We start from the raw sequence: 22,955 nt of genomic DNA on the forward strand, positions 1-22,955 counted from the left end.
TCTACCCCATCCCCCCCACCATCTCTCCCTCCCTTCTCCATCCTCTCTCTCTTCCCCCCCTCTCCCGCTCCCTTTCTCTGCCCCTCCTTACTCCTACTCTATTTCTTTCCCCTCACCATGTCCTTCCCCCTCTCTCTCCTCCCCCACCTCTCTCTTTCTTTCCCCCTCACGCTATAACTTTTGCGCACACCAATCAATGTACCCTTAGGGCCAGTTCACATCACATGCAGTCCAGTGCGTTTTTTTTTTCTTTTCCTTTCCTGCATCAAAAACACATAGAAAGTAGGTTATATGATTTTCAATGGCAGAGTTCACACCAGTGCTTGCAGTTCCAGAAAAAAAGTAAAAAAAAAAAAAAAAGAACCTGCACTGGAACGCTGTAAAAAGCATCAAAAACTCGGAACGCACCTAAATGCACCAAAAACGCACTGGAACACCCATGCTCTTATTTAAGGTTAAGGAAAAAAAAGGGAGGGGGGAATGCACTGGACTGCATCAAAAACGCACTGGAACGCATCAGAAAACACACATGCAAAAAAGCATCTGGAGCGCATCTGGACTGCGTTTCTATGGTGTGAACCGGCCCTTAGGGGTTTTTGATGCGTTCCGGTCCAGTCCAGTGCAGGAAAAATGCAGCATGTTCTACTTTTTTTTTTTTTCTGGAACTGCAAGCACTGGTGAAAACCATATAACCTACTTTCTATGCATTTTTGATGCAGAAAAAAACGCATTGGACTGTATATGCTGTGAACTGGCCCTAACAGAAAGTAAAAAAAAAATATTTTTTTGTTTTTAATTTATGTTCTTTTTTTTGTTTATAGTGCAAAAAAAAAAGAAATCTCTATTTGTGGAGAAAAAAAGGACGTCAATTTTATTTGGGTACAGTGTCGCACGGCCGCGCAATTGTCAGTTAACCACTTGCCGCCCGCCCAGCCATCGTATGACGGCCCCCCAGAACGACCGATCGCAGCCGCAACCATGTGACTAGGACACGGCACGACCCCGATCTGTGTAAATCACCTTGGCTGCGGCGCTTTAACCATGTGACGGGCTGTGTCCAATCACAGCTGGTCACATGTAAAAACGGAGATGCCGGTAAGCGGCACTCCTCACCTCACACTGAAAGACAGTAAGGAGAGGAGAACCGATCGGGATCTCATCACAAGGGACATGTAGGTATGCAATCAGGGCACTGATCATCAGTGCCCTGATTACACTTAAGTGCCCACCAGTGCCAGCAATCAGTACCAATCGGTGCCCACAAGTGCCACCAATCAGTGGCCATGAGCGATCCCAGTCAGTGCTGACTATCACTGCTGCCCATCAATGCCACTCATCAATGCCCATCAGTGCTACCTATCCGTGCCGCCTATCTGTGCCCACCAGTGCCACCAATGATTGCCCACCACTGGCAGCAATCAGTGGCAACTGAGGATGAGCTCCCCTGTGTTCTCACAGCCCACCAGGAAGTCGGCGCTGCGCTGATCACAGGCAGTGAGACGTTGCCCCGATGTGCAGCTGCAGAGATCCGGCAATGTCTCGCTGCCTGCGATTAGCGCAGCGCAGCGGCGACTTCCTGGCGGGCTCTGCACTTGGGGTGTGCGAACACGCCTGAGCTCATCCTTAGTGCCAACCAGTGCCCACAATTGCCAATCGGTGGCCTATAGTGATGCCAGTTAGTACTGGCTATCAGTGCTGCCCATCAATGCTCATCACTGCTGCCCATTAGTGCTGCCTATCCTTGCAGGAGCTCATCCTTAGTGCAAAACAGTGCCCACAATTGTCACAAATCTGTGCCCAAAAGTGCCAGCAATCAGTGCCCACAAGTGCCAGAAATCAGTGGCCATTAGTGATGCCAGTCAGTGCTGGCTATCAGTACTGCCCATCAGTGCCACCCATCAGTGCTGCCTATCCGTGCTGGAGCTCATCCCTAGTGCCGAACAGTGCCCACAATTGCCACCAATCTGTGCCCAAAAGTGCCAGCAGTCAGTGGCCATTAGTGATGCCAGTCAGTGCTGCCCATCAGTGCTGCCTATCTGTTCCACCCATCTGTGCCCACCAGTGCCACCTATCTGTGCCCAGTGCCCATAAGTGACACCTCATCAGTGCAGGAGAAAAATTTCTTATTTACAAAATTTACGTCCCGTGCACGAGCGGCCTGCGCGCCCCCTGAGGGGCGCGTGTGGCACGCTCTGTGATCGGCAAGTCTATGAGATTCGCCTGATCACTGATCTGAGCAAGGGGTCGATCCCGACCCTTACCACATGATCAGCTGATCATATGATACAACGGAGCCGGTAACCGGCTATTATTCCTCCTCGCGCTGACAGCGCGAGGAGAAAAAAAAAAAAGAGCCGATCACCGGCGGCCATGATCGGGACATCACGGCCAGTCCTGCCAGTGCCCACCTGCCCCCTGCCAGTGCCACCTCATTAAAAAATAAGTGCCCCGTCAGTGCCACCCAGCAGTGCCCATAGTGCCACCCAGCAGTGCCCGCAGTGCCACCCAACAGTGCCCACAATCTGTCTCAACAAAGGTGTTGCACCCCAGTGCCACATATCCGTGCTCATCAGTGTCATCTACCAGTGCCCAGCAGTTCCGCCCATCAGTGCCACCTATCAGAGCCACCTATTAGTGCCCATCAGTCCCATCTATCAGTGGTACCTATCAGTGCCCCTTAGTGCTACCCTTCCGTGCCACCCATCCGTGCCATCTTATCTGTGCCCATCTTTGCCCATCAGTGCCGCCTTATCTGTGCCCATCGGTGCTGCCTTATCTGTGCCTATTAGTGGCGCCTTAACTATGCCTATCAGTGCCCACCAGTGCAGCCTATCAGTGCCCACCAGTGCAGCCTATCAGTGCCGCCTCATCAGCGCACTTCAATGAAAGAGAAAAATGACCTGTTTGCAAAATTTTATAACAAACTATTAAACATGATTTTTTTTTTGCATTTTTTTGTTTGTTTAGCAAAAAATAAAAAAACTCCCAGCTGTAATTAAATACCACCAAAAGAAAGCTCTATTTGTGGGGAAAAAAATGATAAAAATGTCATTTGGGTACAGTGTTGTATGCCCGCGCAATTGTCATTCAAAGTGCATCAGCGCTGAAAGCTGAAAATTGGTCTGGGCAGGAGGGGGTTTAAGTGCCCGGTAAGCAAGTGGTTAAATGCCACCAAAAGAAATCTCTACTTGTGTGAATAAAATGATAACAATTTCACATGGTTACAGCGTTACACGACCGCGCAATTGTCATTCAAAGCGTGAGAGTGCTGAAAGCTGAGAAATGGCCTGGGCAGGAAGGGGGCGTAAGTGCCCAGGATCAAAGGGGTTAAAGCAACGCGGCACCATATCGCGATAAAATGGCCTGGCCATGAATCCTTCTGGAGGGCAACTGAGCGAAAGTCTGTGGTGACGGATCCGCCTCATCTCATCTTCTCCTCCGAGACATTTCCTGGAGAGCGGCCCAGCCAGGTGTGACTGCAATCAGTGCTGGGGGGCGGAGCTTCCTCTACAGGTAGGACAGGTGAGGGATCAGGTGAAGAGGGGAGGAGCAGCACAGGTGGTAAGGAAATAGACAGGTGAAGGGGGAGGGGCAGCAGAGGACACAGGTGAGAGTTCTGCCGTCACATCCAGGAAGAGGGGGATGGAGATGTCTGCTACCGGAGGAGACACGTAAATCACAGACAGGTAACGTCACCTGATCCCCCAACCTGGAGGGATCCCGCAATCTGATTGTTATAGAAAGAGGATCCCTGTGTGCTCTATTCCATGATAACCTATACAGAGCTGATATGTCATCAGGTTATACATTGTTACATTTTGTGTTTTTTGTTTTTTATGTCCTTTCATTTTATTGGTGATTTCCCCGGTAGAATGTTGTAAATGTTATGACATTTGTCAGAGCTTTTTTTAAATATATATTATTATTATTATTATTATTATTATTATTATTATTATTATTATTATTATATATATTTTTTTTTGTGTTTGTTTTTGGTTCATATATTTATTTTTTATTATTATTCACTGGGAGCCAATTGTAGCACCTGATACAGAAACCATATTGCCTCTGCATTTTAAAGCAGTGTTCCGCCTGGGGGAAAGAAAAGTCAGCAGCTAAAAATACTGTAGCTGCTGACTTTATCCACTTAAGCCCCGGACCAAGTTGCAGCCAAAGGACCAAGCCCATTTTTGCGATTCGGCACTGCGTCGCTTTAACTGACAATTGCGCAGTCGTGCGACGTGGCTCCCAAACAAAATTGGCGTTTTTTTTTTTTTTTTTCCCACAAATAGAGCTTTCTTTTGGTGGTATTTGATCAACTCTGCTTTTTTTTTTTTTTTGCACTATAAACAAAAATAGAGCGACAATTTTGAAAAAAATTCTATATTTTTTACTTTTTGCTATATCCCCAAAAAATCTAATGCATTTTTTTTTTTTCCTCAGTTTAGGCCGATACGTATTCTTCTACATATTTTTGGTATAAAAAAAAAAAAAAAAACACAATTAGCGATTATTGATTGGTTTGCGCAAAAGTTATAGCGTTTACAAAATAGGGGATAGTTTTATAGCATTTTTGTTAATATTTTTATTTTTTACTAGTAATGGCGGCGATCAGCGATTTTTCTTATTGTGACTGTGACATTATGGCAGACACATCGGACATTTTTGACACATTTTTGGGACCATTGTCATTTATACAGCAATCAATGCTATTTAAATGCACTGATTCCTGTGTAAATGGCAGTGAAGGAGTTAACCACAAGGGGGCAGTGTAGTGTTATGTATGACGTAATATGTGGGGTTTTTTTTTATTGTGGGGGGGCGTGGCCTGGCATGTGACATCACTGATCGTCCTTCCCTATATAAGGGAACAGGAGATCGGTGACAGCCACACAGGGAAGCACGGGGAGAGATTTGTTTACACAGACCTCTCCTCGTTCTTCAGCTCTGTGACCCGATCACAGGACACCAGCGGCAATCGGGTCCCGTGGCCACGGTCACGGAGCACAGGACCGGGGTCAGGAGCGAGCTGCCGGCGGCGCGCTCCCGACCCACGGCTGGGCACTTAAAGAATCACGTACCGCTATGTGATTGTGCCATTCTGCCGATGTATATCGGCGTGAGGCGGTCCTTAAATGGTTAAAAAAAATTATATATATATATATATAATTACACACAGACACTTACCTGTCCAGGGAGTCTACGATGTCCGTACCCCAGCCAATTTTCGGATCGGCTGTCGGGGTGCTTCTGCCGTTTGTCATAAGGGAAACCGGCAGTGAAGCCTTTCAGCTTCAGAGCCGGATCCCTTCTGCACATGCGCGAGGTGCGTTGCACTTTCTAATTGGTCCGGCAGTGGGGGGGGGGGGGGCGAAGGAGGGGGACAAACTTCCAAGGATCAGTGCCACGGCGCCATCTCTTGGAAGTGGGGAAGAGTTAAAAAACAGGTACTAGTATTTCTCTTCTCTTTTTAACCATAACAAAAACCCCCAAATATCCTGCGCTCCCCCCCGGTGGTATTTGATGGCACATCCCAACATAACTCTTTTCCACTTCCACACGGTGGGCCTTTTTCCATACCAGGCCTCCAGCCATGTCGCACCAGCTTCGGAGACAAACCCATTACCGCAGTGCCACCATTACCATCTTCCAGTTGACCTGTGTTGACTGAATACACTGTGGACCCATACCCCTGATGGGTCCCCCCCACACTTCCATCTTGTAGACTATCTTGCCACCATCAAAGGCCCCCACCGCCATTTCCCTGCTGCCATGACATGTCCTGTTGCACCACCTGGAATAAAGAAAAATGAACCCACCAGGAAGGGCAGGTGGGAGAGTGGTCCTCTGAACGATCCCCTGCAGTGTATCCCAGGTCACCCCCCCCCCCCCCTTAAATAAACTAAACCCCACATATTCCTACTTTATCTCCAATCACTACCCCCCCCCCCCACCTCTGCACTATTTTCTTAACCCTTGCTGTTCCCTTATCGCTCTCACCATGCCGGCCCTCTGCTAGTTCTTTTCGATCCCCCTCGCTCCAGGACTCTCTTTAAAATGGAATTTCACAGAAAATGTAAAGTCCCACTGTTTCGCTCCCTCCCCCTCAGCCGGGACTGATTTTTATCAGGACCTGCTCCCTCTTCCACCATCCTTGGCTGGATGAGGATGGTATCCCTTGCCCTGCCCTCTCCACTTTCGGGAGCCTCTTGGAACATGTCACATGTTCCAGGAGGCTGCAGGACCATTCACTATGTGCTGCATGACCTCGCACGTGCGCAGTGGGAGAGGGGGTGGAGGTCATTTATGGTTCCTCAGGAAGCAATCTCCAAGCTGGAGGTACCAGCAAAATGCAGCGGTGAGAAGGAGTAAGACAATGCCGCTGGACTCCAGGCACTGCTAAATATTTGATTTTGAAAAATCAGCACCTACAGTTTTTTTTGTCCAGTATTCGTAGCTGCTGGGGAAAAAAACCCCCAAAACTGAAGTTCCTCTTTAAAGTCCACCTCAAGGGCCACCGGGAGGTGGCATTAAGGGGTAATACTGCTAGTCTTTTATTCAAATAGCAGGCCTTGCTGAAATTTGAAGGGCTCTAGTCGGGTCAAGTCCTGGGGAAAAAAGTATGGGAACTCACCCAAGATCCTTCACCCCTGTGCTGGTCCACTTCATCACCAGCATGTGCATACCAATTAGCATACTGGTCTGTTACTATGAGCAGTTGCTGAAGGGTCTTTAGCTTGTTCCTGAGTACCTGCTTACTTGTGCATGACGTGACCTGGAGTTCCTTTTGGACTTTGCACTTGTCCTGCCCCAGCTCTGTTCACCTGATTACTCTGACCCGGGCTGTTTACTGGACTTGTCTTTGCCTGTTGACTCTGTACTGCTTTGCCCAGCTGTTACTGACCTTGGCCTGCTTCCTGGACTTGCTCTGCCTGACGATTTTGGTCCCTCACTGCCCGGAAGTTGCTGACCACTGTCTGTCTCCTGGCCTTGCTTTTGTCTCCTGCTCTGGTGCCAAGCTGCTTTTTTGCATCCTGTTCTGAGGTCTGCAACTACCAGCTCTACCCACTTGAGTGGACATTATCAGCTAATCTGACACATTGTGCCACCCCTTGCCCTCACACTTTCTGTCTTCAGCTCTAGGAGCTGCAAGAGAGGCCTCCACAACATTCCAGTCTTCACCAGGTACATGACAGAGATGCAGTCTCAATACTTTATAGACGGTTGGCTTCCATTTCCAGGGGTAGTACTCTTTATCGGGATGGGCTATAGAACTTTTGCCAGTCCACGCCTCTGCACTGCTTTACTGTAGTGTATGAAGTGAAGAAGGAGCCTTCCCTGAGCTATCCTTCCTTGTCTGGAACCTGACCCTGTGCCAAACTCTGTCCCTCATAAGCAGGTTCCTTTCCCTACCACACCATCGCCAAAAGCACATAAAAATCCGTTATGTACCCTCTCCCAATATGCCCATGAAGTCTCATGAGGATTCAGTGTCCAATTAGCTTGCTTTCTGTATGGCAGCTCTAACGGACCAATTTCCTTATGAAACTTCTCCTCCAATGCATTAATGGCACAATGCCAGTTACAGGTGGTAAGGCTACAGGCATGAGCCTATAACTGATCCTATAACTATGCCCATTCATTTCCTATGGTCCTCAAAGGGCCACATAACTTACCAAATCCCCTTCCTTCAGGTTGAGGCTGGATGGTAGAAGGTCCAGTGGTTGGGGGTATTGTGAGTCTGTGTCTCCCTCGCTATGAAGCATTCAGTAGATATCAGAAGGTGGCAACTGATGGTACTGGGGCCTATGAGTACTGACCGATGTTCTATACCTGTATGTAGTTTCCAGCTCTACAATGAAGCAAGCTTTAGTATTTCTCCTAGCAAGTAGAGACTTTGCAGGAGTCCTCTGCCAGGATATAGAGAAGAGATCTCAAGTGCTTCCGTTCCATTGGGGTATCCCATGACTCCCCCCATACCTATCCAAGTTTCACATCAGCAATAAAAATACAAAAGATACCCTTGGACTGTGTTTTATTGAGCCGGTGAGCGAGAAGAAAATGCCATGTACTTGACTGTGTGTGCTCTCGTGGGTTATGGGGCCACGTAATGCCAGTGACCCCTGTGGTGGTAGAGCTATACTACATTCATGTAAGCTGGTGAATATTGGCATCAACCAAAGTTCACGCACGGAGACGATCAAGTATTTAGCTGAGCTGGCTTGATCCATTCTTTGGAAGGAAAGGAGAGAGACAGCCTGTAGATGGAATTTGGCCCTCTAAAGGTTTGACCTTGAGGCTCCATACATTTATACAGATGTGACGTGTAGACACTTTCCATAATTCTTTATATGGTGAGTAAACCATCCTATTTAAGAAGGTAACTTCCTGATTGTCTCTTTATGGCAGGGATCTGCAATTAGCGGACCTCCAGCTGTTGCAAAACTACAAGTCCCATCATGCCTCTGCCTTTGGGTGTCATGCTTGTGGCTGTCAGTCTTGCTATGCCTCATGGGATTTGTAGTTCTGCAACAGCTGGAGGTCCGCTAATTGCATATCTCTGCTTTATGGGATAGAAACCGTATCTGCTAGGCCGAGGACTCCTCCCGTCAGCTAAAATTCTGTAGAAAGCTCAATAAAGACACTTGCTTATGGTTATGAAAAGTCCTCCACGTACACAGAATGGTTACCCCAGCTTTGTCCTTCAAATATACATGTACGAGGACAAGATGGAATCTACATGCACAGAAGATCTATACAATGTCAGAGACCTTATGTAATTAATCTCCCAATCTTTAATGCCGCGTACACACGATCGCACATTCCGACAACAAAATGCCCCATGTTTTATTTCCGACGGATATTGGCTCAAACTTGTCTTGCATACACACGGTCACACAAATCTTGTCGGAAATTCCTAACGTCAAGAACGTGGTGACGTACGAGCCGAGAAAAAGAAGTTCAATAGCCAGTGCGGCTCTTCTGCTTGATTCTGACCATGCGTGGAATTTTGTGCGTCGGAATTGTGTAAAACCGATCGGCATTACCGACAACGGTTCTCAAATTTTGTTTGTTGGAAATTCCAACCGAAAATGTCCAATTGAGCCTACTGTCAGGGCTGGCTTAGCCCTTCCTCCTCTGGGCTGGCCGCTCAGCTGTCGGCTAATTGCCAGCTCTCTTCTATTTCCACAGTTACCAGCTGTTCCCGATGATGCTCGCCTGACCTGCCTATTTAAAGCCTTCCAGCTCACTCTTTCCTTTGCCTTCTCGTTGGTCACATCACAAGGAACCATCTCCTGCTGTTTGTTTCAAGACTGGCTTGATGACATCCCTTCTGGCTTCTTATCCTGCTTGCAGTTGCTCTCCTTGGATCCCTTACTTCTGGACTGGCTGATTACCCGATCTGATTTATGAACTTTGGACTTGCTTACTACCCGATCTGGCTACTGGACTCTGGCTATGCTTCACTATGCTTTTTTCTATTTACCTTTTTTTTATTTTTATTAATAAACAAGTGTGATTTGTTTGCACTTCTGTCTCAGTCTGTTTCATCGTTCCTGACACCTACACATGGTCGGAATTTCCGACCCATCGAACATTTCCCGTCGGAAAATCCGACTGTACACAGCATAACAGTGAAGAGGCCATAGTCAGGATGGGGTGTATGAATTGGCCTGGAATGTTGAGAAGCTGCTTCCAAAGAGATGAAAGGAGGATAAAAGCTTAGATGTGGCTTGTTAGGAATGGGCGTAGCTACACAGGGCTAATGACGGGCTTGCCTATAATGACCATGTCGAAGAGGGACCATTGTGTGTTTTGTGTGTTTGTTTTTTTTTTTTTTATTATTTTATTTATTTTTTTATAACATTTTCCTTCTTCAGTAACTGCTTGATAACCGATGAAAATTAAAGAGGAGCTTTATCTTCCCCGTCAACCTTGTATCATTCACCTTCTGTATCCTCCTCTCAAAAAATTGGATATTGGATAAGGGGGAGGGTAAATTATTTTCTGGGAGACACATCCCTCCCCTTAATCTTACTTTTCACATAAGCCAGAATTAAGTGAACCATGCCCACAGCATCCTAGATCAGTGGTTCTCAACCCTGTCCTCAAGTGCCCCCAACAGGCCATGTTTTGGGAATTTCTCTTAAAATAGCTGTCCAAAATACCAAGCCATTGACTCTGGTTTAAAGCACCTGTGCAAGATGAAGGGGAAAACCTGCGAACATGGCCTGTTGGGGATACTTGAGGACAGGGTTGAGAAATACACTGTCCTAGGATACCAAGGCCACGGATCCCAGGAGGCCACAGGTTACTCAAGGTCATCAATGGTGGGGGACTGGCTACCTATTAATGAAGTTGCCCCCCTGATGATGCCCATGCATTGAGTGTTCAACCCAGTAGAGACAGTTGACATCCTCCCAGTGACATCATAAAATGGCGGCACAAGGCTGCTGTGCTGGATCCCTAGGGAACATTGCAGGAGCACAAGGTAAGTATATGCTTCTTGTGCACAACCCCGCTATGTGGGTAAGAGGGGATGGGGGTGGTGTTTTTCCTTTAGGGGAACCAATTATCAATATTTTGGGGACACCCCCCTTCCCAAAAATCAGCTTGTGCTGTAACAAAATCGCAGCACAGCCGGGGTGGTGGGTGCGCTCTCTAGTCAGAAGCACTGATCACACCGCCAAAAAAGTCCACCGCACTGCCACTTTACTCGTTGACAGTACTTGGCCTTGTACCGGGCTGAGACCCGTCTTACCTTGTTCCCACTGCTCCGCACTAATTAGACACAAGAGGGGGGATTTATGACTTCTCCAATCACAAGCAGAGGGCGGAGATTGTGCCCCTCCAGACATTCCCGACCAGAATAAGTACCGTCAATCAGTAAAGCGCCCATGTGGCGGCTTTTTTTGGGGGGCATCAGATCGGCCTTGGGGGGGGGGGGATTTGGCTGTGTGTTTCATTCTGGGTCACTGTATTGTCCTGGAATGAAGGTTCCCGGGACCTGGGACAAGCCTCCAAAATGCGGGACGGGCAATCCGGGACACACGGTCAACCTAGCTGAGGTGCCATTCACAATCTCTGTATGGCATTACCATATTGCACCGTAATGCAGGTTGTGCGCATTACCACAATGAGGAAGTGTAACCAGGCCCTTAAGCCATATGAAGAAAAACTCATTGTTTGCAAGCATGCCAGTGTTGCATGGTTTACCCCAATCCTTATTAGGCCTTCTTCTTTATTTATTTATTTTTTTTTTTTTTACACAGGTAGCCAGAGGGCTCTCAAGATTGGTAAGTCCTTTGGAGCTTTAAAGAGTTCGGGTAGAGAAGAACCTCCAAACTCTGATAACAGGAACTATGGTCCTGAAGGGGTTAACCCAGATGCATCAGATTCAGAAAAGGAAGAGGAAACCGTGTCTGGGGGGAAAAAAAAATAGAAAAACGCATTTCAGAATTTGAAGAGCTGCACATCCCAGAAAATTGCAAAATGAAAAGATTCCCCCAAGGGTTTTTTTATTTTTTTTAGCAGTTATGTGTTCTAATCAAGGAGGTTTATATAGTTGTAAAATCTATATTTGGACAAAATTCCTACATAATAGAAGTTCTGGCTATAGGTATATGCATTCATGTTCCATTAAAACTGTCAAAATATTGCACAATGCTACTATCAATTGACAATACATTTCAAAAATGGTATTCAAATGAGCATCCCAACATGTTTCGACTTATTTGGCCGTAGTCTTCTTCAGGTGTTTGTTTTATTTTATTTTTTCCCTCTAAAAAGATGCATCAGAACATCCCATGTGTTCAATGCCTCCATAATCTAAGCATTTGTGCATGTGATTATAGTATAGTGAATTTATAATTACCACTCAGGAAATGGAACTGTATCCTATAGCCCTGTCTGTGAAGGAGAGAGCAGGACACGTCTGGGTGAGCAAGGTGGACTAGCTTGGGACTGAGCCAAGGCTTTTGAACTGTGAAAGCCTCTTTTTTTTTTGTGACCTGTGAAGCTGACAGGAAACCCCAAACCCCAGTGTGGGACTGGAAGAGTGGCGGTGAGCCATTTTCCTTGTTTCTGTGGCACCAGAGTTATGGACCATTTTGTGTTTGCTGAAGAAAGCAGTTCTGTTTTCTGGTTTATTTTGCAAGTTTCAATAAAGATTGGCATTTTTACAAGCAGCTGGCAGTGATCCTGAGCTCCCAGAAAAAAAAAATTAAAAAAAGGCAGCAAGGTCACCTCCTGAACACCCGATAGTGGTTGTGGATCATTTTTTTTCAGAGCTTTGGAGAGTGTGAACCTAACCATCACTTTTACTGGACAGCTTGGCCCGTTACAGGAAGAAGAAAAGTAGAAAATTAATGGATCTACTGGCGAGAGCAACGAGAGCAATATGTTAGACATTCTAAAGGGAAAAAAAAAAATGACAAACATGTTATACTTGCCTGCTCTGTGTAATAGTTTTGCATAGAGCAGCCTCAATCCTCCCCTTCTTGGGTCCCCCGCAGACGGTCCTTCCTCCAAGCCTCTTGCTATAGGGGTACTCAAGTAGGCTTGCTTCCCAGCCATGCTCTGATTCGGCCCTACCCCTGCTCTCTCCTCCCTGGCTCACAAGCTGTGATTGACAGCAACAGGAGCCAATGATTTCTGCTGCTGTGAACCAATGAGAGAGAGAGAGAGAGACACCCAGGAGAGCCGCTACTCTCATGCACATTGCTGGGTCATGATGGAGCTCAGGTAAGTATAAAGGGGGGCTGGGGTGGGGGAAGCTGCACCCAGAAGATTTTTCACCCTAATGCATTAAGGTAAAAAACCTTGAGCCTTTAGGACCACATTAAGTTTACAAAAACGTTTGAATAGCTATTGCTTGACTGGCCATTGTGAGTTGCCGGGGACTGCTGTTCCCTTTCAGAAGGGTAAAGTCAGGCTTAGATATCTCATTAAAATGCCAGGGAGATCTATGAAGGTGACCATCTGACCACCCATAAACAGAAATATCAGGTCCTGGTTGGACCAACACTTGGATGTGGAATAATTCATATCATTGGCACCCCCATGTCTTCACCCCTGACATTTACATCGCACTGTCCTCCTTCTCTTCCAGGTGGCGGCACGTATGTTTGTATGAAGTATTGACATCTTATGGGGAACCTGCATGCCAGGACCAAGGGAGTCTTGAATGTCTAAACCTCTCCAAACAGAAGGTGAGAGTCCTAACAGAAACACAATACTGAACCCCACGGGAGAGCAAATAGGGGGGTTAATTGGAGTGTATATGCCCAGGCTACAGTGTGCTCCTCGGTACGTGTAGGGTTAACGTGACTAATCTTGCAATTTTAAATAAGCTGCCAAAAAAAAAATGCATCTGTGAGTTTTTAATAAAAATGTCATGGACGGGTGCAGAGGCAAGAGGCCGATCAATAAGTGAGGCATCCATTGCATGTCCTCAAACTTGATCAGCACGCTGACAGATTGTCAGGAGAACACAGTTCTCCAATCCAGACATGGGTAACACCCATAGAACATCATGTACATGTTAATCTTCCATCACTGTCACCAAATGTCAAAGACACATGCCCATGCTGACTCTCTAATTGGAGTGAGGACCTTGTCTGGTGAAGAAGGTGTGAGGAGAGAACTTGCCTTTGGAAGTTATAACCAGCTGTGAAACATCATTACGGCAGCTTGCAGTACCAGGCCGAGAGGCTTAGGTCGAGTGGAGGCAGCCCAAGAGGCTTGGTTTTTGGGAACTGGGGGCATTCGTATTGTGCCACTAGAGGGGGACCACTAAAATCTGGCTGTCTGGCCACACGCGGGCAGATACAATATGGTGTACAATGAGGCTTGTGGAGCAGCCAAGTGATTAAACCACACGTTTCTGAGATTCCCCTAAACTAAAAGTTAATGCATTCTACCTCATGGTAAGAATCGGTTATCACTTTCCTACTGCCCACCCACACCATGTATGCACCCGCTCTTATGGGGTCTATTTTACAAAAAAAAAAGCCACTTGAATGTCGCAAGCATTTGCCCAGTGATCTTGAATAATTACAGTAATGTGCCTCATACTTTTTATTTCTATGACTGTAAGCTCCTTCTAGTGGCCTTTTCCTGATTGAGGTATTATAGGAAAATGCCACATTACGGACATTAAATTTAAGCTAGGAGTCTCCAGTATAATGTTCTGTTGATGCTACATTATACAAAGACATTGTAGACAATTTGTGCTCTTCCAGCTTGGTGAAGACCCCCTTTCTGTTCCAGCATGACTGTGCCCCTGTGTACAAAGCCAGCCCCCTAAAGACATGGTTTGACCAGTTTGGTGTGGAGGAACTCGGGTGACCTGTAAAGAGCCTTGACCTCAACCTTACTCAACACCTTTGTGGTGTATAATAAGGGCAATTGTGAGCCAGGTGGTGTTGTCCAACATCAGTACCTGACCTCACAAATGTTCTTTGGACACAAATTCCCACAGACACCCTCCAAATATTTTGTGGTAAACCATCCCAGAAAGGTGGAGCCAGCTCCCTAAAGACAGGGTTTGACCAGTCTGGTTTGCAGAAACTCGAGTGTCCTGCACTGACTTCAACCCTATTAAACACCTTTGGGATAAATTGGAAGGCCAATTGCAAGCCAGGTCTTTTCATCCAACATCAGTGTATGACCTCACAAATGGCACAAACTCCCACAGACACCCTCCAAAATATTCTGGGAATCCTTTCCATAAGAGTGGAGCCAGCTCCATAAAGACATCGTTTGACCAGTTTGGTATGGAGGAACTCAAGGACCCTGACCTTGGGATGAATTGGAACGTCAGCTGGAAGAGAGATTGTTAATTTTGGTGCCCAACGTGGGGCAACTGAACAGCTTTGGGATGGATTGGAAGGCCAATTGTGAGCCAGGTCTTATCCAACATCACTACCTGCCCTCGCAAATGGGCAGAAATTTCCAGACACAATCCAAAATATGTGAAAAGTCTTCCAAGAAGAGTGGACACTGTTTTAGCTGCAAAGGGGCACAGGTCCATATTAATGGCCTTGGGGGTAGGGTGACAACCTGTCATGGTTATGCAATAGAGTTGGTCTACTTACCTGTTTCCATGTGTTCATCTCTAGAGACCAGCCGACCCTCACCTGACTGCTTTTGTAATCCATCCTCTGGCATGACTCCACCCTAGCTCCTATCAGAGAACTCTATATATTAACCTGTGCACTGCAGGCCAACCCCGCTGATCAATCATTGTGTATTCCTTTGTGCGTTAGCTTCCTGTTACCTGCCGTGTGCTCTTCTGCTGTTTCGTTACCAACTTTGGCGTGTCTTTGACTATCCCTGTTTGCCTGTGATCCTGACCTTTTTAGCGTGTCCCTGACTATTCCTGTCTGCTTGTGGCCCCGACCTTGGCTTTGTCCCTCACCATCTCTATCCTGTGAATGTGAGCTGGGGGTCGCGACCTGGAGCCAGTTGCAGCCAAGTCCATCCTCACCACTCGAGGCTCTGGTGAACACCTGCTGGCTCTTAGACTCCGCACCCCAGGGAATCTTATGCTCTAACCCCGGTGGGACCTGTCTCCCGTCCGCAGCAGTCAGCCATAGGGTCAACAACCTTGCGGTGCACTCCTGATCCCTACGGTGTGCATCTGTCACCTCGCCTCAAGGTGACCTGACACAACCCATATAAATGTCCATGAGGGTTGCCGGCTGACCCCCTTATTAATGGCTGTATTTTCGAATGGGATGTTCAAAAATGGCCATATAGATGTAATGGGCAGGGTTCCAAACATCTTTGTCTATTATAGAGTATGTAAAAATGTATCCAATGTCTACATAAGGATTTGGTAAATAAAATTTTAACCTCCCCTAAATGTTATCAAAAGTATGGGACCCATCCTAAATATGGAGGCAAGATGACTTTACCACCAGTGTTGGACGTTCTTTGTGGGAATTGTTGAACAAAGAAATCCATTTTAAAATCTACTCGAGGATCTTAAAGATGAATTGCACCCAAAGGTATAATTAAGGAAGGATAGTGTTGGAGAATTTCCATCCAAGGAGCGGATCGCTCTGTCACTGTCAGGGAAGAAGTTTCTTCCTGTTTTGAATTAATTTCTTTGCCTCGAAGGTGTTTTTCTATTTTTGCAGTTTGCGAGAGATTGAACTTGATGGACTTTGTTGTCTTTTTAATTAAAAACTCCATAACCGGATCTACAATCTAAATGCCCTTTTTTTTTTTTTTTTTTTTTGCAGGATGACCTCGTCTGCCCGACCTCTGACGGACGTGGATTTCTGTTCTGGCTCTCGTATCGAAGAGATAAACAAACTCCTGGAGGAGCTGGAGAGGAGAGAGATCAGCACCCTGCAGGAGAAGGAGGTCCTGCAGAGCTGTGTGCAGGCCAAGGACCTCATCTTCTCTTTAGTAGGTAGGAGACCTTTATCATTAAGCAAAGGGAGGGATGGGGTGGAAATTAACATTAAACGCAACATTTTAAAGTAGAACTGAACTCAAAAATGAACGTTTTCTGTTATTGGGAACATTTAGAAATCAACCTTCTTTTTTTTTTTTTTGTCTTGCATTTCTGCTGGAAAATAGCATGGCCCCTGTGCCTAGACCGCCCTATAACTACATCCCCCCCCCCCCCCCATGGTGGTACATCTGCAGTGTGAGAACATCTAAGGCACATACTGTGTGTCAAACCCAAGGCCTACGGGCCTAGTCCAGCCTGCCGGCCCTTATAATGTGGCCCCGACATCCCAGTTTTGTCCTCCTCTCCTCCAGACTGATGTCGGCGATGGATTTTTGGCCCCTCCCGCTGTAGCTGTCAAATCGGGAGAGGCAGCCGGTCACGTGAGCGCCGATTGGCGCTAGCAAATAAGGTATACAGAGGCATTTTTTTTAAAATAAAGCGTATACAGTGGAGACATTGCATGATGGAAGATAGAACAACCACTTTAACTCTGCACTCTGTACACGGCACACCCCTGCACTCTGTACGTAGCGCACTCATTAACTCTACACTCTGTACCTAGCACACTCGTTAACTCTGCACTCTGTCCACAGGGCACACCCCTTAACTCTGCACATAGCACACCCCTGCAACCGGCCTTTTGAGGGCAACCATACTGCCAATGCGACCCATGATGAAATTGAGTTTGACACCCCTGATCTAAGACATTCCTTCTTCGTCTAGTCTAGTCTCACCAGCCTTGGTGTGAGATTAGGTGATGTCACTAATGTGCTGCTCCCTGTTCTCCTTGCTGGAGGGGAAGCTGTACCTGAGGCGTGCAAGGATCTCCCTGCTTCTTACATTTTGTGGGTGTGTGCTTCCTCCACCTTCCCAGGGTGGGCAGTTCTGATGGGGCGTGGGGTTCAGCAACTGGTCTTGTGAGGGGTGGACTGGAGGATCAGGTAAGTATATCTCCCTTCTCCAATCCCCGAGACAAAAACAAACCGTTAACCCTTGCACTGAGTGTGGGCACAGTCCAACATCAAGGGAAAACTTTTCTTGCCCAGAAGTGGGCTTTAATACTGTTATTCCCTATGATCATCAGCTCCATCTAGTGTCCATAATATGGTATTTTTACTGGTAGTGGGAAATTTAAGAAGAAAATACTGCATTATGGCCCCTAGATGGAGCTGATGATCATAGGAAAGTCACTAATTCAGTGGGATACAGTCAGGCTTTGTCAAGGATGGGCGAACGTTTGTCACATTCTTCCAACAAATTATTTTATAACTAACTCAAAGTGTGTTAAACTGCATTTAAAGGGACCCCATCATTAGTTACTGCTTTAGTCTTTATAAAATGGACAATACCATTAGCACCACTTTTGACCCCAGTCTTGCAGAGCTAGAGGAGTTGGTAGAACTTTCAGCATTCAATGGCTCCGGGTGCGTCGGATGCCTGCGTCTTCCCCCTCTGGGCCGCTTTGGCGCTGCAAGGACATACTATTGATATAACGGATGAGGGGTGGTCAGGGCTGCTGTTAGAAATGATGGGGCCCCTCCCGTACAGCCATCCTGATGATGCCTGCTTATATCCTCCCACCTCCTTGCCCCCTCTGTTGACCTGATGGGGCTCAGGGAGATGTCATTTAAGCCCAAGTAAGCAAGTAGGAAGCGGGGGTGTGGTCTAGTAAAATCAATTCATTCAATTAGTCCGAAATTCACAGCTGCCCTGGGCCCCCCCTGTTTAGCTGATGGGGCCTGGACCCAGTACAATAGGACCGGTTGTACTGCCTTATCAGCAGCCCTGGGAGTGGTGAGGTAGGTGGGGCTTAGCCCACTATGGCAAACACAACATTAACAATTTCTGGTAACTAGTGATGGTGTGTTTTATTTTTGCATGCCAAAAAAAAAAAAAAAGGCAATATGGGCAGAGAGACCACTAGAGCATGCCTACCTAGCTTTTTAAGGGGTCTGAAGTGTTATTGGCCAATCCCCCATTTTAACTTAATGCAGCTCTGTAATTAATGTTATTATTATAATATAATAAATATATAATTTTAATTTTTTTTTTATACAACTAGTGTAAGCAGGGCAGAGAAAAGGGGTGGGCAGGAGGGACAGCTGCCCCTGATGCAGTGGACTCATTTGAAGGAGTGCCGCATGGCGAGTTCCCGTCCCTGTAGCATTTTAGGCCTGTAAGTTTCAGGGCGGGAGGAGGGAATTTGTACTAGGGACACAATGGAAGGAGGGCTTGATTTGTGGTAGGAAGAAGGATTTGACAGGCGGTGACAAGGCAGTTTGTGCTAGGAGGGGTTGTTTTTTTTTGGGGGGGGGATAGAATTTGTGCTAGGAAGGGAGATTTGAGGGGAGGGGAAAGAATTTATGTTCTGGAGGGGTTGGAGTGGATAGAATTTGTGCGAGGAGGGGGCTGTTTCTTGGTGGGGGGGGGGGGTAGAATTAGTGCTAGGAGGGTTTTTTTTCTTGGGGATAGGAGGGTAGAATTTGTGCTAAGAGGGGGATTTTTTTGGGGAGGGGGGTCAAATTTTTTTCTAGAAGGGGGATAGAATGTGCTGGGAGGGAGGATAGAATTTGTGCTAGAATGGGAAATTTGGTGGGGACTAGAATTTGTGCTAGAATGGGAAATTTGGTGGGGACTAGAATTTGTGCTAGGAGGGAGGGTTTTGGGGGGGGGGGGGGGGAATTCTTGCTAGGGGGGAATAGAATTTGTGCTGGGGGGGGGGGGGGTTTGGGAGAATAGAATTTATGCCGGGGGGGGGGGGGGGGGGTTTGGAGGCAGGATATAATTTGTGCTAGGAGAGGGATAGAATTTATAGTAGGAGGGGGGGGGGGGGTTGGGAGGGGATTTGTGCTAGGAGGGTGGATTTGGGGGGTTGGGAGGAGTTGAATATTGCCTTACAGAGGGAAGGTATGTTTGTCATCTTTACCTGGAGCACTAGGTGCCCTTGTCTTAGCACTGACTGTAAGTACCTAAGTTTGGAGCAGTATAAGCCTCCCGCAGTCCCTGTTTTAGAGAAGCTCTGACTGGAAGAGGGAGAATCGGGACACATCAAGCCACTTAGTACAAGGAGACTGCTGATAGGAGGAGAGGGCAGATCGACAGAGAGATCTCATCAGTTTTCTGCTCCTCCTTTTGACTGTCCAATCACAGGCTGGGGGAGAGACGACATCTGTACATGAAGAATCCGGTCTCCTGCCCTGCAAGTGTGGCAGAGCTATGTAAATTTCAAGACTGGATGAGCAGAATTAGAAACCCGTTGGTATGTTGGACAGTTGCCCCCGATGTATATTTCATCTATTGATACCTTTTGTGACACGCTGAGCTCCAGCCAAAATGTTTCTTGTTTTGGACGGAGAAGTCCAGGATTAGGACCACTGTTGGGAGTTCGCCGACCTTCCCGACCTTCCCGACATTACCTTGGGTGTCTTCCCGACCTTCCTTCCCTCGGGTGTTTTTGGAATCTTTTTGGGAGAAGCCATGGAGGTGGAGCGTGAAATAAAAGTCTGACAGCACTGCGCTTGGCCACAGTTCATTTAGCTGCTTGCTCTGTTAGCAATTATTTGTTCTGCAAACAATCGTTCTTTATCTGCCACCAGCAGAGCACACCCAAGTCCTAAGCACACAATATGTTGGTTGTGGGTCATGATGTGTTACCTCTTTATTACCATCTACATCTTAAAATCTTCATTTTACAAATAAACATTGGAAGCCCATCTCCAGGATATCGGCATACACCCCCCCCCCCCCCCAGTCCTTCACTCCTCCCTCTATATAAATGCCCATTTTAATTACCCAAACCCACTGCCAAGTGACCCGACCAACCCTCCCCACCTTCCTGGAGGTCTTTCTTCAGGTGTCCACATCACTATCTGCAGGTTGTTGATGCCTCCTATTGGTTGCCCAAAGGGGGTTCTCTCAGGGGGCAAAACATCCCTGACATCACAAGGGGGCTGGTGGTCTTGGGGGGGATTTAGAACCAGACAGGGGACTTCAGGTGAGCCTTCCTTCACCAAGGGAAGCACAGTAAAAGACTATTTGGGCTTCAACACATATTACACTCAAGATTCCTAGAGAATAGAAGAAGTTTGCCTTTGGACGGTTTCTCTCTGATATAAACGTCCTATCTAGCCATATAAAAAAGTGACTCGGGAGAGAGCAGCAGGGGCAAAGCTCTGAAGGGGGGGGGCAGGTTAAAGTTTCACTGCTCTAAACAGGTTGGGTCATTATTTTATTCAGTTTGGACCTGGGTTTCTCAATCGGGGTTCCTCTCAGGGTTGCCAGGGGTTCCTTTTAGACATTGAGCAATTTCTGCCTATTAGATTATTATTTTTTTTTCACTGACACCATTGATCTATCTTTAAGGGGGGGGGGGGGGGGGGGGGGTAGGGGGATTCTTCCCAAAAAAACACAAGTGTAAGGAGCATTCTTCCCATGACCATCACACTAATGTATTCTGAGTGTAGGTATAGTAATTTTTAGCGGGGGTTTCCTGAGACTGGAAAGTTTTTTTTGTTTTGTTTTTGTTTTGTTTTTTTCCCAAGGGTTCCTTCATGTTCAGTAAGGGCCAGTTTACTGTCCTAGAGACTTTTAGAGGGGCCGGACTGTGGCCAGTGGGAGTAGGAAACATCCTGGTATTGGCAAGGTAATAACGCCAACTCGTTGGTGTCCCTGTGAGGAATAGTGACCCATTGTTAATGTCAGTGGAAGGAATAGTACCTTGTTACTGGTGTCAGTGGGAGGAACCATGCCTCATCACTGGGGTCAGTGGGATGAATGGTGCACCTTTGTTGGGGTCAGTGGGATGAAGGGTGCGCCTTTGTTGGGGTCAGTGGGATGAACGGTGCGCCTTTGTTGGGGTCAGTGGGATGAGCGGTGCACCATTGTTGGGGTCAGTGGGATGAACGGTGCGCCTTTGTTTGGGGGTCAGTGGGATGAACGGTGCGCCTTTGTTTGGGGGTCAGTGGGATGAACGGTGCACCATTGTTGGGGTCAGTGGGAGGAACGGTGCGCCTTTTGTTGGGGTCAGTGGGAGGAACGGTGCGCCTTTTGTTGGGGTCAGTGGGAGGAACGGTGCGCCTTTTGTTGGGGTCAGTGGGAGGAACGGTGCGCCTTTTGTTGGGGTCAGTGGGAGGAACGGTGCGCCTTTTGTTGGGGTCAGTGGGAGGAACGGTGCGCCTTTTGTTGGGGTCAGTGGGAGGAACGGTGCGCCTTTTGTTGGGGTCAGTGGGAGGAACGGTGCGCCTTTTGTTGGGGTCAGTGGGAGGAACGGTGCGCCTTTTGTTGGGGGTCAGTGGGAGGAACGGTGCGCCTTTTGTTGGGGGTCAGTGGGAGGAACGGTGCGCCTTTTGTTGGGGTCAGTGGGAGGAACGGTGCGCCTTTTGTTGGGGTCAGTGGGAGGAACGGTGCGCCTTTTGTTGGGGTCAGTGGGAGGAACGGTGCGCCTTTTTGTTGGGATCAGTGGGAGGAACGGTGCGCCTTTTGTTGGGGGTCAGTGGGAGGAACGGTGCGCCTTTTGTTGGGGGTCAGTGGGAGGAACGGTGCGCCTTTTGTTGGGGGTCAGTGGGAGGAACGGTGCGCCTTTTGTTGGGGGTCAGTGGGAGGAATGGTGCGCCTTTTGTTTGGGTCTTTGGGAGGCGTGCCCCACTGTTGGCATCAGTGGCAGGAATTGTGCTTCATTGTTAATGCCAGTGGAAAGAATAGTGCCCCAAGGGGCCACATAGAGGCATACAAAGGGTTTCATCCAATCTCTGGGCCACAGTTTGGAGAACACTGGTCTAGACCATAACAGATCCTGAAAGAAGATCTATGCAAAACCACTCTTGCTTACTTACAATAGGCTTTGAACTGCCCAGACAGTTCAGAATCGGACCTGGCACTGGCACAAACAACCCCTCCAGGCTAGAGCAGATCAGGGGGTGGACAGAAAAGGTATCTGCCTTGGGTTTTTCAGTAGGAAAGGGAGTTAAAAAAGAGCAGGACCTATGCTGCTGAAGTCGTTCACAGCCCATGGGTGGCACACTTTAGCCTTTTGGCTTCGGTGAAGGACCATGTCCTGACATTGCCTCCAGGTCTACAGGGGCTTAAACCAGGAAACTGAGCCTATCTGCCTTGGGTGCTTCAGTGGGAAGGGCATGAAAATGGGTCAAGGCCTGAAATCTATGTTGCTCTGGTAGTTCACAGCCCATGGGTGGTGCACTTTGGCCGTTCGTCTTGGGTAAAAAAGGACCTCATCCTGGCACTACTTCCAGGTCTACAGGGGATGCAACAAGGAAACTGAGCCATACGGCCTTCTGTTGGCAATAGATTTTCAGCATCAGGCTGCCAAGCCATCAGCACTATGCACTATATTCTGTATAAATTACAACTGTTTTGGACATGTTTATTCTGTCGCGTTGACAGTTTTTAGGAGCACATTTCTTAGTTGAACAGTTCCCATTATCATTCGGCTTTTGTTACCAGCTTTCTTTCTTCCAATTGTTAACTCTTG

The 22,955-nt window shown here is 47.4% G+C and overlaps 1 protein-coding gene across 1 annotated transcript in view; it reads left to right on the forward strand.

The window, feature by feature from the left end:
- Positions 1-3,564: 3,564 nt before the first annotated feature.
- Positions 3,565-22,955, forward strand: part of LOC143962022 (nucleotidyltransferase MB21D2-like) — a 31,973-nt gene continuing 12,582 nt past the window's right edge. Inside the window, exons 1-3 of the mRNA XM_077471363.1 lie at positions 3,565-3,686; positions 13,112-13,211; positions 16,251-16,423. Coding sequence (XP_077327489.1) covers positions 16,252-16,423 — 172 coding nt within the window. The 5' untranslated portion in view covers positions 3,565-3,686; positions 13,112-13,211; position 16,251. The remainder of the gene's footprint in view (positions 3,687-13,111; positions 13,212-16,250; positions 16,424-22,955) is intronic.

This window comes from Lithobates pipiens, unplaced genomic scaffold (assembly GCF_037356315.1).
Source record: "Lithobates pipiens isolate NorthernLeopardFrog02 unplaced genomic scaffold, aLitPip1_a1.2 Scaffold_8, whole genome shotgun sequence".
Classification (NCBI taxonomy): domain Eukaryota; kingdom Metazoa; phylum Chordata; class Amphibia; order Anura; family Ranidae; genus Lithobates; species Lithobates pipiens.